Raw genomic sequence first — 15,456 nt, forward strand, 5'->3', positions numbered from 1 at the left:
GGCTGCTCAGAAAGCCCAACTGCACACCCCAGGCTGCCCCGTACCTTGAGAAGGGATGGTATCCTCAGAGCAGCACGGGGTGGTCGTCTGGGTGCTGTAGCCACTGGAGCATTGAAGCGAGTCCCGGCTGCTCCTCTGGGTGTCCAGCTGCAGGCCCCGAGACAGGGCCAGGGCCAGCTCCTCACAAGCCTCCATCTCCTCACCAGGCTGCAGGATGGAGGAGAGATACACGTGTTGCTTTGGGGGGGGGCGCTCAATGTCACTCCTGTTCTGCCCCCAGGAGCACTCCATGTCTGTGGGCCCAGAGGGCTATTGACTTGCTTGGGTCCCACTCAGACCCTATGAAGTTCTGCCTCTCTGGTTCCCACACAAGGCTTTTTCCCAGGGACTCTGCCGTAGAGCAGTAAGTCAGGGAATGGAGCCCAGGTGCCTCCAGCTGCAAGGCTGCCTCGGCCCCCAGTTGCTGGCCAGAATATGGCCCCCAGCCAGGCGGACATAGCCCCAACCAACTATCGAGAATAAGAGCGTCACCCTGGTGGCAGCCGACACAGTCATGCTCCGTGGTCTCTGAGCCTCCTCAGCTGCTGCAGGTGGGCCGCTGGCGGTGGTGGGTCCTCCCCCGTTGGGGTCCGGCTCTCGCTTCTCTTTGCGGCGCTGTAGGGTGTTCACCAGAGGCTGGTCGTAGGGCCCTGGCTTAGCCCAGTCCTATGCAGAACAAGTGGGGTCAGGAGCCAGGGCCTCTCCCTCCACTGGAGGGCTGCAGGGACCCCACAGACAGCTCCCCAGAGAAGGCAGCTGGGTCCCTTAAGGGGAACTCTGGCTGGGACAGGCCACGGGCCCTCCACATGCCCTCTCCAGGCTCTAAAGGGCAAGCAATGGAAAACCCTTTGGGGGCCCCCTGTGTACCTTCCTTTTCCTCATCTCTGCCCAATGATTAAAACTCTCACCCACCAGGCGGCAGCAGGAGACCCAGCAGCCACCTAACAGGTGACCCATGTAAGCTAAGGGCACCTGCCAGTGGACAGCACATCCTGCTTCTCCTGTCTGAAGGGACCATCGCTCCTTAGCAATCCGGACGGCTTCCCGTTAGGGGAGCGGCCATCAGCGAGCATTAGAGTAATAGCCCCTTCTCCCTCCATTCCCAGGAAACCAGCCTCAAAGCGCATGGCAGTCTCCCTGCCCTCTCAAGCCCTCAGAAGGAAAGGAAGGCTCCCAGGGGCAGGAGAAAGATTCTGAGGAGTCTTGAGAGGTCCAGACAGCCTGTGAAGGCTGAAGTCAAAACCTGCTCAAAATGCTGGCAGCCGAGGGGCCTACTTAGGGTCCTCCTCCCAAAAGAGAGCAGATTATCCTCCTGGAGGAGCATTCATCGGACTTGTGGGGGATCATTTTCAAACTTTGTCTTTATATTAAAGCAAACATGTTTGAACACTCAAGACTAAAACTAAAGTCTGCATGTGCTTTTAAGTTCAATATAATCATCCCAAACCTGCTTTGGGTTATGGTTCTGTTACCACAGCCCAGCAGGGAACTCATTAGGGACAACGGGAAACATGGCCAGAAGGACAGTCCCCCCCGGTCCTCCTAGAAGCTCTCTGATCACGCTGACACCCTCAGGTGGCCCCCGGGAGGGGATCAACCCACAGATTACAACTGGATGAAAAACTGGGCCTTTCAACTTGGAACCGCTGCTGCCTGCGGTGCACCTTGCGTTGCTGTCTATCAGGGATTGACCAAAATCCCCTCAAGGAAGATCTCAGCCCCAGCTACCCATGGAAATTGCTGTCTTAGAGCAGCTGGCTGCTTTTTGGTTCTCCCGCAATGGGAGTTTCCTGAGGGAGAGGCACTATGGGGAAGAAGGCAGAGTGTGAAAGGAAGGGGGTGAGGGGAGAGTCGGGTGAGGGGGTGGAACAGAAAAGGGGTGAGTACAGAGGCAATGACAGGAGGAGAGGAGGAGGAGGGGGAGAGACACAAACCTTCCAGCTAGGGATCTGAGATGACGGGAACATGCCGGGCCCAATGGTGTAATAATGAGCGTAGTCTGGAAGGTGGACAGAGGTGACCCGAGGGAGCAGGCGGGAGGCAGGCAGGCAATGAGGGAAAAGGCCTGCACCCGCGGGCCCCACGTGGGACTCACTTGATAAACTATAGTGAGAAAACCCGTTAGACAACTGGAAACAAACAAAAAAGGGGGAAAAAGGAAAAAAAAATTAATATAACAGGATGAGTGTGGAGATACAAAATGGCATTGACATTCAAGGGAGGGGAAACCTGAATATTTATCAATAAAAGAAACATCAGAGCTCCACTGCTCACGGCTGATCCGTGATGCAAGAGAAAGAGCCGGGGTGCAAAGAACGCACATCGATTTGACACCAAATAAGCATCTTTGTTTGACCTACATGTTAGAAGTTTGGAAACTGATCAGTGCTCTCCATTTGTCGTCTTCTCAATGGTTTTTGATTATGTAACTAAAGAAGCCTCACTCATTTCATGGTGATAGTATTTGCTCATTTCATTATGCAAATTTAAAAATTCCAAAGCGTTTTCAAATGAATCTGTTCATTCTAGGTTTCCAAAATCATCGCATTGCTCAGGAGCAGATTCTCAATCAAGGGCAGTGGGTGGGGGTGCAAACTAAGCAGCAGCAAAGCACGCAGCCTGACACAGTGACATGGCTCATCCAACGGGCTGGTGGATTGCTTGGGAAGGGAGGGGGGAGGATGGATAGGCACGCACATCTGGCCTGGGAGAAAGCCTTCACACCTCCAAATTCCCCATATCCCTTCTTTTCCCTCGGGACGGTCATTGTTCAGCAGCCAGGCACTCATTCTAGAAAATCCCCTCAGCCTTGTCCCACCCACTGTCCCCCAGAGGAGCCCCACTCTTGGTGTCATTCTGAGCTTCCAGGTTGCTACAGCTGTGAGGGCTGTGTGAGCAGCAGGTGGGGGGAGGACCAGGGGAATGGGGCCGCTGTGGCTGCCACCCGGGCGGTCACCTTCTCTGTGGACACCCAGGCGCCCATGGTGGAGCCCGAGCTGACAGAGGTGGGCGAGCTGCACTCGCTCACTGACTGGCAGGTTTCCGAGGCTTCGGAGGAGGCCGAGCTGGACGAGTTCTGTAGCAGGGGAGGGGCCACACGAGGGGACCAACAGAAATCGAACCACACGCCACCAAAATGTAATAAATGAAAAGAATGGGGGCAGGAGTGGGGAAGGGCACGCACAGAGAGAGACAGACATACACAGAAGAGGGGGGGATGAGAGAAGCACAGGGTTAGGGTTACTTTTCCCCCAAAGTTGCATCCACGCAGAGGCTTTCAAGCCCTTGAAAAGAAGTATGCGACCCAGCCAGCCCCAGATCACTAGGCTGTCGGTCCCCAAGGACACACGTTTGTGTGTCTTTTGCTGGGACCCAGAAAGCATGCCTGGCACTAGACTATCTGCGCATGGCATTGGAACTCCCAGCAAGGCCGTGCTCTCTTGGGTGTTGCTTCACATGCCACAGGCCCAGGTCCCCAGGGAGGCCCTGCCTGTCACTTCTTATGTGCACAGGCATAATTTATTGCATGAAGGTAGACTCCGGCTTGGGCTTTGCTACATGTCTGCCTGGAACAGTTCTACTTCCTGGACTCTGCCTTCATCAAATGCGGCCTGTGGATCCGGGAGGGGTGGTTTCCAGCTATCAAGTGTCATTAAGATAGACTTTTAGGTTTCGCATCCTGGAGTGTGATTTTGGGGTTTGAGGCAGTGAAGCCTTCTGGTCAGCACGATGTTTCTGGTGGCCATTGTGGGGCGGAATGAACCATCTCTGGAGAGGTCTCATTTGGGAAACCATCTCTTTACGCTGATCTGTATTAAGTATCAGCCAGGGCATGCCCTCCCAGCCTGGCTTCCTGATGTTCAGCTGGGGCAGGGACTGTTGCTGTGACCTCAGCTACACTCACACCCAGGTGTCTTCTAGTCCTGGACCTGGCACATGGCTGGGTCTCAAAAAATAATGAATGAGAGACAGTGATCCTCTCTTTCTTGTAAACTGGGTCTCCTGGGCACTGCTTCGTGTCCATCCGGGTACTTGCTTTACGTTTTTTCACTGTTAACTGCAATCTCTGGCTTAACCTCAGTTTGTTTAAATAAGCTGACTCCTCTCTCTCTTGTAATTTATCTGAAAGTGTTCCTGTATTCACCATCAAGGAGGCCAGGTTCATGTTTCTGTCTCTTTCACCTACAAAAGAGAGGTCCCTATAAAGGAACAGAGATTTCGCTTTCCTGTCCTATAAGGGCAAGGAACCAATCAAACACTCAACAATGTGTAGGGCTCGGTGGACCTAAGGCAAGGAGAGGCTCCACAGTGGACGGACATCCTAGCTGCACCTTGAGCTTGGTTTCTGGTTAGCAGCCCAGGATCTGAAGCTGGAAGGTTTGGATTTAAGTCACATTTCTGCCACTTCCCAGTTGAGAAACTGTGAACTTAAAGCCCTTTAAACCTCAGATTTTTTTTATCAACAAAAAACAGCCAGATGTGGTGGCTCATGCCTGTAATCCTAGCCCTTTGGGAGGCCAAGGCAGGAGGACTGTGGAGGCTAGGAGTTGGAGAACAGCCTGGGCAACACAGCAAGACCTCATCTCTACAAAAAATAAAACGTAAAAGGGGAGAGGAGTGAGAGTTGAAAAATTGCCCAAATTGCCCATCAGGTAAATGTTCAATATCTGGGTAATGGGTACACTAGAAGCCCCATCCCCACTGGTATGCAAGGCACATGTATTCTCAAATCTAAAATAGCATAAGCCCAGCATGGTGGCACATGCCTATAGTCCCAGCTACTTGGTGGGCTGAGATAGGAGAATTGCCTAAATCCAGGAGTTCGAGGTTACAGTGAGCTATGATCCCGCCACTGCAATCCATCCTGGCTACAGAGTGAGACCCTGCCTCAAAAAACAAAAACAAACCAATAAAACAGTAACCCATCATAGGGCTGCAGGTGCAGATTTCTCCGGACTTCTGCTCATTTTTGACTCAAATGTAGTAAATAGCTCTAGGGTGAGACCCTCATTGAAGACATGGCTCACTCCTGGGCACTGTTGGGTGAAGGCACAATCTGAAGAGTGGAGGGGAGGTAAACCAGAGAATTCTAAACAAATTCCATCACTCAGCTTTCATCTCAGACCTGTGTTACTCAGAAGAGAAATGAAGGGCTCCTGGGCCTCCCTTTCCCCCACCCTAAAGGAAAGGTTCCTGCCTTCAGGACATGGTACCCTCCGGCTAATGTGATCTGTACAACTGCCTTTAATTTTCCCTTTATCTTATAGTAATAAGCAGTTGAATTTTTTCTTAAAAAACAGAGTCCTCTATTAAGTGTTGCTGCATCCCTGAGCTCATTAAAACTACCCTAGTGGCTGGGCGTGGTGGGCTCGCGACTGTAATCCCAGAACTTTGGGAAGCTGAGGTGGGCAGATCACCTGACATCAGCCTGACCAGCCTGGCAAAACCCCATCTCTACTAAAAATACAAAAGTTAGCTGGGCGTGGTGGCGTGTGCCTGTAGTCTCAGCTACTTGGGAGGCTGAGTCAAGAGAATCACTTGAACTCAGGAGGCAGAGGTTACAGTGAGCCAACATCGTACCACTGCACTCCAGCCTGGGGCGACAAAGCCAGACTCTGTCTCAAAAACCCAAGAAAACCAAACAAAAACCTACCCTAGAGTTGCTAGACACACGTCTTGAGCGCGGGTTTTCAGATCGAAGTAAACCCAACATGCCCCCTTCCGCTTCCCTCCATGCCACGGGAAACACCGCTCTAGCCCATCCACACGCACAGTCTTAGAAGGGAAGGCTGTGGCACGCGGCCTCTCCTTTTCAGAAAGGAGTGTCAGTGCACACTGCCATGTTAATTTGTCAGTCAGTTAAACACACACACAATTGTGCTGCACACTCCCGCTCTCCTCCGGACCCTTGGCTCTCTCTGCTTGTGAGCAGCACATACGGTTTAGTGAAGCACACGGCAGGGAAGAGGGGACTCCTTACAGACCGAGCCAAGCACCCCAGCTGGGACACGCACTTTCAAGCACTCTCAAACTACAGCCGTGGCTCTTGGCTCTGAGTGCATTTAAAATTGAGTGTGTATCCGAGGAAGAGAGACAGAGGCCACAGTCCCCCAGGATGGCTGAAAAATTCTAGCAGGAGAGCTGAGCTGTGAGGAGAGTAACACAGAGCTCTGGCACGGGTTTCCCAGCAGGTGGGGCTGTGGGGCACCCAGCATTCCGTACGTAGAGCTACTTGCCAAGTTCAAGGCACACACCAACCCAATGACACTAAGGAAGAAAGGACAGAGAGGGGATCACATACATTGAAGACACACATGAAGGGTGTTCAGAGGCCCTGCCAAGCTCTTGCTCTCTGCTCCAGCTGGAACCATTGGCCTAGCACCGTTAAACCCAACAGTAGTTGAAGAGATTTCTCCACACCTCCCCTTCCAGAATCTTAGTGCCAACAGAATTACGTGCATAAGCTCTGATGGTCCATTCTCATTCTCAACACAGATTGATAAAGGGAAACTGAGCACGCCAAGGAATGGTATCGGAAGCACTATTCAACCTTAGAATCTCAGTCATTCAAGGAGAACCCGAGATATGGGGGAACAGGTGTCCCCATTGTGAAATGCCCGTTAATTAGCACATTTAATTATGCCCGGCTGGGCACTTACAGGGATGCCTGAGAGTGGTCAAACCTCTTTCAATCCATCTACTTACATGTGAGAGCTCCCCAAATCGATGTGGTAATGCAACCATTACCACCATGGAGACAGGCTTCAAACCCACTTAGAGCATCTCTCCCTTTGGGGAACAACACATCTAAAGATGAGAAATTAAGCCAGAGGTTTCTCAAGTCAGTAGGCAGGGGCTTGTCGAAGCCAAGGTACTTCTCTGGTTCTGGCCATTGATGGTGGTCAGGGCACCAGGTGTGACAGCCGCTCCTGGAGCCAAGGGTGCCCTTACCTGGTTGGGGGCCTCTGGCGGCATCGGGGATGGTGACTTGGATTGGAAGGCGTCCTGGGATATGAATCCTGAGTCGTGGGAGGACACACTGGACAGCCTTACAGGAGCCTGCTGGGCCAGGTTGGAGCTGCGGTAGCGGTAATGTGAGCTGGGGGAATGGGAGTGGGAGCCGCTGGACCGAGAGTCGCTGCTGTTGACACTGTTCAGGCTGCTGTGGGGGACAAGCAGGGGTGAGGGGAGGGCAAGGAAGGTAAAGAGAGCGGGGGCAGTGGTCAAAGAAAGGAGGAAGGAGGGGAACAGACAAGAGGCAGAAGAGGGAGGAGCACAACATAATGCAATCAGCTCTCTGCCCCGAGACACAGCGCAAACCACGAGACATGTTTTCAAAACACCAAATCAACTAGTGAACAAAAGGCTTTCCAGGTGACCCGGGGGAAATACAGCTGCCAGCACTCAGGTATCTGATGGTAACCATGTGGCATACTTAGGAGGGAGGTCTGGGGTTCTAAAAAGTCAAGTGCCACCCAACTCTGCTGCTTCACCTCCCACCAAAACCAGGGGAGCTGCTGTCAGTAGCAAGAACAGGGACAGGGCTATCTGCCTGCAGGAACCATGAGCCTGCAGCAAAGCCCACTGGGGCTTCAGCATGACTGCAATGTTTTCGGATGGAACATCTGGGTCCACACTACCAATGGATTTGCCGAGGTGATTTCACCTAGGGGAGTCTGGTCAAGCCCGCTGTAAAGAACATCAGCACATCAACTCAATGTGTTGTACATGGGTTTTACCTTTGGTTAACAAAGTGATGCTTTAATTAATGGTTTTACTTTGACCCCAGCGGTTTCTCTGTTAAAATACCCGTGGGTCTGGCACAATAGCACACCTGGCAAGAGGCAGGCAGCTTTCAGAGACTAAGGGCAATCAATGCTCAGCTGTTTGCTTTTGAGATGGCACAGTAAACAGAGCATCAAATAATGACGCACCCTCTCTGGGTTTCTGTCTGCATTCCACCTCCACTCATAAGAAATATGCTCCTCGCCAGGCGTAGTGGCTCATGCCTGTAATCCCAACACTTTGAGAGGCCAAGGTGGGTGGATCACTTGAAGTCAGGTATTAAGAGACCAGCCTGGCCAACATGGTGAAACCCCATCTCTGCTAAAAATACAAAAATCAGCCAGGCATGGTGGCCGGCGCCTGCAATCCCAGCTACTTGGGAGGGCAAGGCAGGAGAATCGCTTGAACCTGGGAGATGGAAGTTGCAGTGAGCTGAGATTGTGCCATCGCACTCCAGCCTGGATGACAAGCATGACCCAATCTCAAAAAAAAAGAAGAAACATGCCCCACACTCTGTATAGTAACTTAGATCATAAAAAGCAGAAAACAGACTCCCATGGTCCAAACAAGCAGCTGAAATAAAAAGAGCAGTGGTAGAGGCACCAGTAGGGATGAACTAAACAACCCAGGCTGGGATTGGAAAATTCATGGTTTCTGCTCCCAAGCCTGCAAGAGATTCTGGTTTGCAAAATCTGGCAGCTAATAAGGTACTCAGGGGCCGTGTGACGGTTCCATGCTAGAATTACTTGGTGCGAATGTTCAGACAGACACGGAGGAGCCTGCTGGAGCAAACCGCTGTGGTCAGGAATAAATATCATGATTTGCCTTTCCTCCAATCAGCCAGAAGGGGGCAGCTGGGGACCAACAGTAAAGCTCACAGCCGCTCCACCCCAGCAGCCTCAGAGTTGCAGATGTCAATGCAACACGGCTTTCTACTCAAACTAAAATTATAAGGAAGAAAAACTACTCATGCAACTTTGTTAGACATGAACGAGAGAGACTTTTCTTGGCAACAACAACAAAAAGGTCTCTCTCTTCCCCCGCCTCACACACACACACACACACACACACACGCACGCATACACACAGTTGATGAAAGATAAGAAACAAACCAACATCTTCACGGGGCAGAATGTCAGGATGCAGCATCTTAGGTCTGAACTTCCTGCTAAGTGTACAGCGTACAAGCTCCGCAGTGAAAGGAAATACACATCAGCAGGTACCAAACATCACCATGTACAGATTTAGCAGACCCATCCTGCCCTTGACTCTCAATGCTCATACACAGGAAGTGGAAACTCATTTGGCTTTGAAAAGTTAAATTAAAAGAGTAACAGGACTAGTATACCAAGAGAGTTAAGTGGTACATCATGCTTCCATCTTTCAAGAAGAGGAGAATAAACTTTCCTAGTCGGCAAAGAACTTCTAACAGAAAACTGCTAAAGAACAGTTTTGCAGATGGCAGAATTATTCCAAAGGATTTTGTTCCAGTAGGGAACAGTACTAATTAATAGAGGTGTGGGTGTGGTAGTGGCAGTCGTAGTAGTAGACACTGACAGAGCAAGAACTCTATTTAGTTTATGAAACCCTGAAATAAAAATATGCGACAAAATGAAAGCATAAGCCATTGTTACTTCCTTCATTTGTTCTGGCAACAGTGAGATCAGCCTGTATAAGAATCAACCTAGTTTCATCATTTTTTGGGCCTTAGCAGGTTTTCACACTGCTAAACAGGAAAATCAAATGTGATCTCATAGAATGGGAAAATTCCCACAACACGCAAATGAGAGAGAACAAGCTACATCCATGAGTCCAGGGCTAATGGGGTTTTCTTTCTGATCCAAAATTAATGCAGAGACTAAAGAGCAAGACCAAAATCATTACCATCCTTTCAATTTATCATCCCCCCATTTCCTGTTTAAAAATGAGCCATTCTAAGAGATGAAGACTGGCTCTATTGCTCACATTGGCATAAAGAAAAATGACCTGTCCTGAAAGCAGGAGCGGACCCCAACTTCACTTACCTGCAGACGCTGGACTTCCTGGACATGGTGGTGCTGGGAGAAGAGGGTGGCGTCTGGTATGACCAGCTATAATCAGAACCTTTCAAGTCCAAAATCACCTAAGGGGACAGAGCCAGCTGGGTGAGGGAGGTGCTGAGAAGGGAAACATTAGCCATCAAAGCTTAACACCCACCAAAGCATCCAAAGGCTGCCATCGTGGGGGTGGGAATGAAAGGAAAACACGTTCAACAGTATTTTTTAACTGAAGTGCCACACAACCAAATCCATGAATGCCATAGTCCTTTTACTGAGAGAAGTAAAACTATAATTAATAGGGAGAAAGGGGGAAAGGGAAAAGGAAAATCATGAAATATCAGCTGAGAGAGAGAGAAATACAGTGACCAATTAACAATTTACAAGAGCCATTTATACCCCAGGCTAGAATTTACAGGATTTTCCTCGTATAACACCGTATCAAGGTTCCCAGACTTGCTGATATTGCATTCTATCCACTTGATATTCAGTGGTCATTTCTGCCCTATTTTACCAGCACTGGAAATTTTAAAGCCTGACAGAATTAAGAGCAAGCCAATTCTTTCACCATTGTTTTTACATCTGTCTCCCTTGCTTGACAAAGGGCCACATGAGTGTAAGGCCCATGTTTCATTCACATAAGAAGCACTCAGTAAATGTTTATTTGTCGAGTGAATGTATGCACAGTCTGGTCTAATAAATATAATTTGATAGAAGAGAAAGCACGAGCACCCAAATTTGCCCTCTGAGCTGGCTCTCCAAGGAGGCAAAAAGACTGTCACCAAGTGCAAAAGCCAGCGTGTGATTCATCAGCTGTTTCCCCAAATATGTCTCTTCCCACGTGACATAGTGTTTGTGTGATGTGAATTAAATGAATAAAGCATAAAAATGTCATCTTTTTCATAAGACAAGGGAGATCTTCATCCATTGCTCAATTAGAATGAGAGAAATGGAGAATGGTTGACAAGGTCAACTGAAACACATCAGTGACATATTCTTATGAGAGCTGATTTCTTGGGGATAGATGAACACAGCAATTAAGTGCATGGGATCTGGAAGCTGACCACTTGGTTCAAATCCCAGTTTTACCACTTACTAGCTAGGTGAACCTGGCTAAGAGACTCCACCTCTCTGTGTGTCAGCATCCTCCTCTATAAAACAAGCATAGTCATGAAGATGAACAGAGGAAGTCAGGCTCTGTCAAATGCCTGGGACAGTGCCTGACACACAACAGGTCCTATGTGACAGCTCTCTGATTCCGTATATTACATCGTAAAGGACATGGTGAATATGACTAGTTTAAGATGTGACAAATGTCACAAGAAACACTCAGGGCCTTGAATTTTTTTTTTTTTTTAAATGGAGTTTCGCTGTCACCAGGCTGGAGTGCAACAGCATGATCTCGGCTCACCGCAACCTCCACCTCCCAGGTTCAAGCGATTCTCCTGCCTCAGCCTCCTGAGTAGCTCAGATTACAGGCATGTGCCACCACGCCTAGCTCATTTTTTGTATTTTTAGTAGAGACAGGGTTTCACCATGTTAGTCAGGCTGGTCTCGAACTCCTGCCCTCGTGATCTGCCTGCCTTGGCCTCCCAAGGTGCTGGAATTACAGGCGTGAGCCACCACGTCTGGCCAGGGCCTTGAACTTTACCTCTTTGGTTTGGTCCTGTAAGTGCTTAACCCCTGACCCCTACCTGTTCACTCGAGGAGGGCAGTTTGTGAGGGTCCATGGTCAGGCTTTTCAGATCTTCTGAGATGGTCTGAAGGTGGGTTATTTCCCCTAGCATTGAGATTTCTTCTTCCTAAAGGAAAAGTCATTCATGAAATGTTGTTACCATGAGTGATTCCCTTCATTGCTCTAGTCCAACTATTTTTATTCAGGTCTCTGTATAACCCTTTCGATTTTTCCGAAAAGACGCCGTTGGGACTGGCAAATCTTTGCTGAAGGCACTACATGCCCTTTCTTTTGGGAAATGGGAGGGAAAAAGAAATCTGCCGTAATCAAGGAGTGACCTGTACATGGGGGACAATGGGGAACACATGGCTGCCCTCCCAGGGCCTGGGGGCTGCCAGGCCTGCACGGATGGTCTGTGTGTTCCCATGGGATCATGCAGCACAGCCCCCTTCACAAAGTGGTCCTTTGCTGAAGTTGCTTAGCTTCAGTGGGTGACACAACTTGGAGATATTTTGGTTCAGATCTTTGTGACAGTGCCTGTGTGTTCAACAGAGGCTAACTTTTCCCCTTCTTTCTTGTGTTTTTCCATCAACTTGATAAAAGACAAGTAACACAGGAGCTGGGGACCATGAAGGAAACATCCCATGTGCTTTATCAAAGTGCCACGTTGGGACTATGGGGCTTGGCTAGAATGATCCATGGAAAAGTTCTACACTCAGGAGAACAATTCAGATTCAGACATTTTGCAAGGGCTAAGGGAAACGAGCTGGCACCTTTGAGTCAGCTTCAAGAACACCTGCACTGGGAGTTCTCAATTACAGCGTGGAAATGATTTCTTTAAAAATTAAGTTTAAATTGATTCATTGAGGCGCTTCGATAGATATTCATCTCACGGTTACCCCTTGGTACTTGGCTTGAACAGTGAGTCTCCAAACCACCTAGAGTTCTTAAAACACAGTTGACTGGGTCCCCACCCACAGAGGTTTAGATTTGGTGGGTCTGGGTTGGGCCTAAGAATTTGCATTTCTAGCCAGTTCCCATGTGATGCTGCTGAGCTGGGGACCCCACTCTGAGAACCACTCTGCTGGGCTTTCTTGACTTGGTGAGAAAAAGTAATGCGGAACACGCAGTGCTAGGAACAGTGAAGGAAGAATGAGCTATCATGGCCATCAACTCTCACTGAGTCACTGGTCTGTACAAGAGATTCCACCACCATGATTCCTGACAGTAGAGCCTCAATGACTCAACAGTGGATGGATAAAATTAGAAGGAAGCCACCTCCACACCAGCATCTTAAATCTCTGGAGTTTTCCATTAACTTACAATCACTGGCCGCAGCATAGAGATAAAGGTGCAGAATCGGCCACGTTCTTCAATCAAAGCCTTCCGGACGGCCTGCTTTTCTGTTTCTTCCAATAAGAGATACTTATCATTGACATCTTGGAGAGCACTGTCCAACTGAGGCTGGATATCACCTCTCCCTGCAAACAAAACAAAGACTCAAGCACGGCTTGCTGAAACGCCAGCTTCTGGAACAAGTGCCCCCTCCTCCCTGGGGTCCTTGCTGGAGTCAAAAACCACAATTTTCCAGGACGTAAAAAAATTATTTATTCATGCCCCAAAAGGATTTAAGATGGCTGTTTTTCTAGGACCAGCCATTTCCAATTTCCAATGCCCAAAGGGGTCACTTAGCCTGATTTATTTGTGACAAGGAAAATTTCCTGGCAACTCTTCATGACTTGCCTTCTCGCATTGCACAAACCCACCGAGCCTTCTGCCAACAAAACTCCAGGACACAGAGCCAGAGAGCATTCTTTCCTTTTAGAACGTTCTGAAGAGGCGAAGGGATGTGGAAACAAGGTAAGAGCCTGTGGGTGTTTCCAAAAACAGGCACCAGCTGGCTTTGTTGGGTCAACCTCAATCAAAGAGCCTCTGTCTGGATAGAAGTTTCTGTTCCTAAAGACAGAGGTGAGAAGCATCCGCTCTCCTGGCTCTGGGGGCCATGGGAATCCTTGGCAGTGGGGAGTCCAGAATGTTCTTGCTGTAAAACAGGCCCAGTAACAACAAGACCTCCAGACAGGTCTCTGTTGGTAAAACTGAAAGTAGGGTCTATGCTGAGCCTAGCCCACGTTCAGGAATTATCTGGCCAGGTCCACAGACCCCAGTTAGGTAGAGGCAACCATTTCTAGAGTTTAAGATGGGGTGTTAATCTTTTAAATGACTACCACATGGTCAGCAAGCTGTCCTTGCAAATAAAGTTTTATTAGAACACAGCTACATCCATTTATTTACCATATTGCCTGTACCAGTTCTCCCCACAATGGCAGAGTAGTGTGACACTGAGAATATGGCCCCCAAACCATGGCTCCTGGCATAACAAGTCTGCTGTCCTAGAAGATAAACATGGACCAACAGGCACTGTGTCCAAAAGAGCAGCTACTACAAATCTGATCTGTAGGTGGGGACAGCAGGGTGACGGGCAGGGGACAGCAGCTCATGAGCTTCCACCCTGGGCTGCCTATGCAGGGGCCTCACCTATCGCTCAAACCAGAGAGAATTTCTAAACTCCTGCAGGGTAGGATTTTGGTCTTTCCCAGCACAGCCCCTAGTACAATGTCATGTGTATACAGCAAGTGCTTAATAAATTTCTGTTTAATAGTTTTAACATAAAATGTTAGAGCAGGAAGGAGTTATCCAAAAGGGCCAATTTGCTCGTGTTTCAATGGAGACCAAGTCCTAGAGAAGTCAAGGGACTCATCTAAGGTCACGCAAAGAATGGTAGAGAGGCAGGGGAGAGCCACATGGCCTCTTTCCCTGAACACTGAGCCTATTCTCTGTCCCACCAACTCGTAGGAAGGGCCCTGCAGTTCCCTTCCATCCTTCTTAATGACGTAGAGAACATTAAATGAGACGATCCATTTGGTTTGATGAAAGAAAGGGTCAGGGAAAATTGCCTTGGATGTAGGAACATATTCTGTATTTTTCTCTCATAAGCAGAAGAGAATGTTTAATTTGGAGCAAGAAGCAGTCAGGCTTAAAGCACATCCCAATAGAAAAGGTAGTCAGATTTTAGTAAGGAAAAGTCACTTCTCAGGCATGGAATAAGTTTAAGTTAGTATATAATAAGAAAATTATAGATAGTCAAAGATCACCCTTGAAAATGCCTTAGATGGTCAATAAATACAGTATGCACAGCTTTGTGTATATAACCCTCACCAGTCGAGTGAGCAGAAATGTGCAGACAGTATCTAAGTGCACGGAGGGATGCTATCCAACAGTTACACCACAGTGGCCCCCTCACCTGCTGTTTTGTTTCCTAAAGTTTCAGTTACCCAGGGTGTGGTAAAATAAGGTATTTTGAAAGAGAGAAAGAGACTACATTCATATGACTTTTATTACAGTATATCATTATAATTGTATTATCATTGTTAATCTCTTACTGTGCCTAAATCATATATTAAATTTTATCATAGACATGTATACATGGAAAAAAACACAATATACGTAAGCTTTGGTGCTAGCTGCAGTTTTAGGAACCACTGGGGGTCTTGGAATGGATCCCCTGAAGATAAGAGGAACTACTATATACAAGAAATTTGCTGGGCCTAGCGTGGTGGCTCACACCTGTAATCCCAGCACTTTGGGAGACTGAGGCAGGCGGATCATGAGATCAGGAGATCAAAACCAGCCTGGCCAACACAGTAAAACCCCATCTCTACTAAAAATACAAAAAAAGTAGCCGGGCATGGTGGCACGTGCCTGTAGTCCCAGCTACTCAGGAGGCCGAGGCAGGAGAATCGTTTGAACCTGGGAAGCAGAGGTTGCAGTGAGCTGAGATTGCGCCACCGTACTCCAGCCAGGGCAACAGAGTGAGACTCTGAATTTAAAAAAAAAAAAAAAAGAAAGAAAGAAATTTGCTGC

The 15,456-nt window shown here is 48.6% G+C and overlaps 1 protein-coding gene across 4 annotated transcripts in view; it reads right to left on the minus strand.

Annotated features, from left to right (window-relative positions):
• MTSS1 (MTSS I-BAR domain containing 1) overlaps window positions 1-15,456 on the minus strand; it is a 189,198-nt gene that overhangs the window by 4,481 nt on the left and 169,261 nt on the right. Inside the window, exons 7-14 of one of the 4 annotated variants that reach the window (XM_074387110.1) lie at window positions 12,859-13,016; window positions 11,555-11,662; window positions 9,849-9,946; window positions 6,991-7,201; window positions 2,996-3,115; window positions 1,974-2,168; window positions 532-705; window positions 45-207 (exon numbers count right to left, since the gene is read on the minus strand). In XM_074387110.1, coding sequence (XP_074243211.1) covers window positions 45-207; window positions 532-705; window positions 1,974-2,168; window positions 2,996-3,115; window positions 6,991-7,201; window positions 9,849-9,946; window positions 11,555-11,662; window positions 12,859-13,016 — 1,227 coding nt within the window. The remainder of the gene's footprint in view (window positions 1-44; window positions 208-531; window positions 706-1,973; window positions 2,169-2,995; window positions 3,116-6,990; window positions 7,202-9,848; window positions 9,947-11,554; window positions 11,663-12,858; window positions 13,017-15,456) is intronic. The other 3 variants (XM_003933721.4, XM_003933722.4, XM_039464864.2) reach the window with 3 other exon arrangements.

The sequence above is a fragment of the Saimiri boliviensis genome, chromosome 15 (assembly GCF_048565385.1).
Source record: "Saimiri boliviensis isolate mSaiBol1 chromosome 15, mSaiBol1.pri, whole genome shotgun sequence".
Lineage (NCBI taxonomy): Eukaryota > Metazoa > Chordata > Mammalia > Primates > Cebidae > Saimiri > Saimiri boliviensis.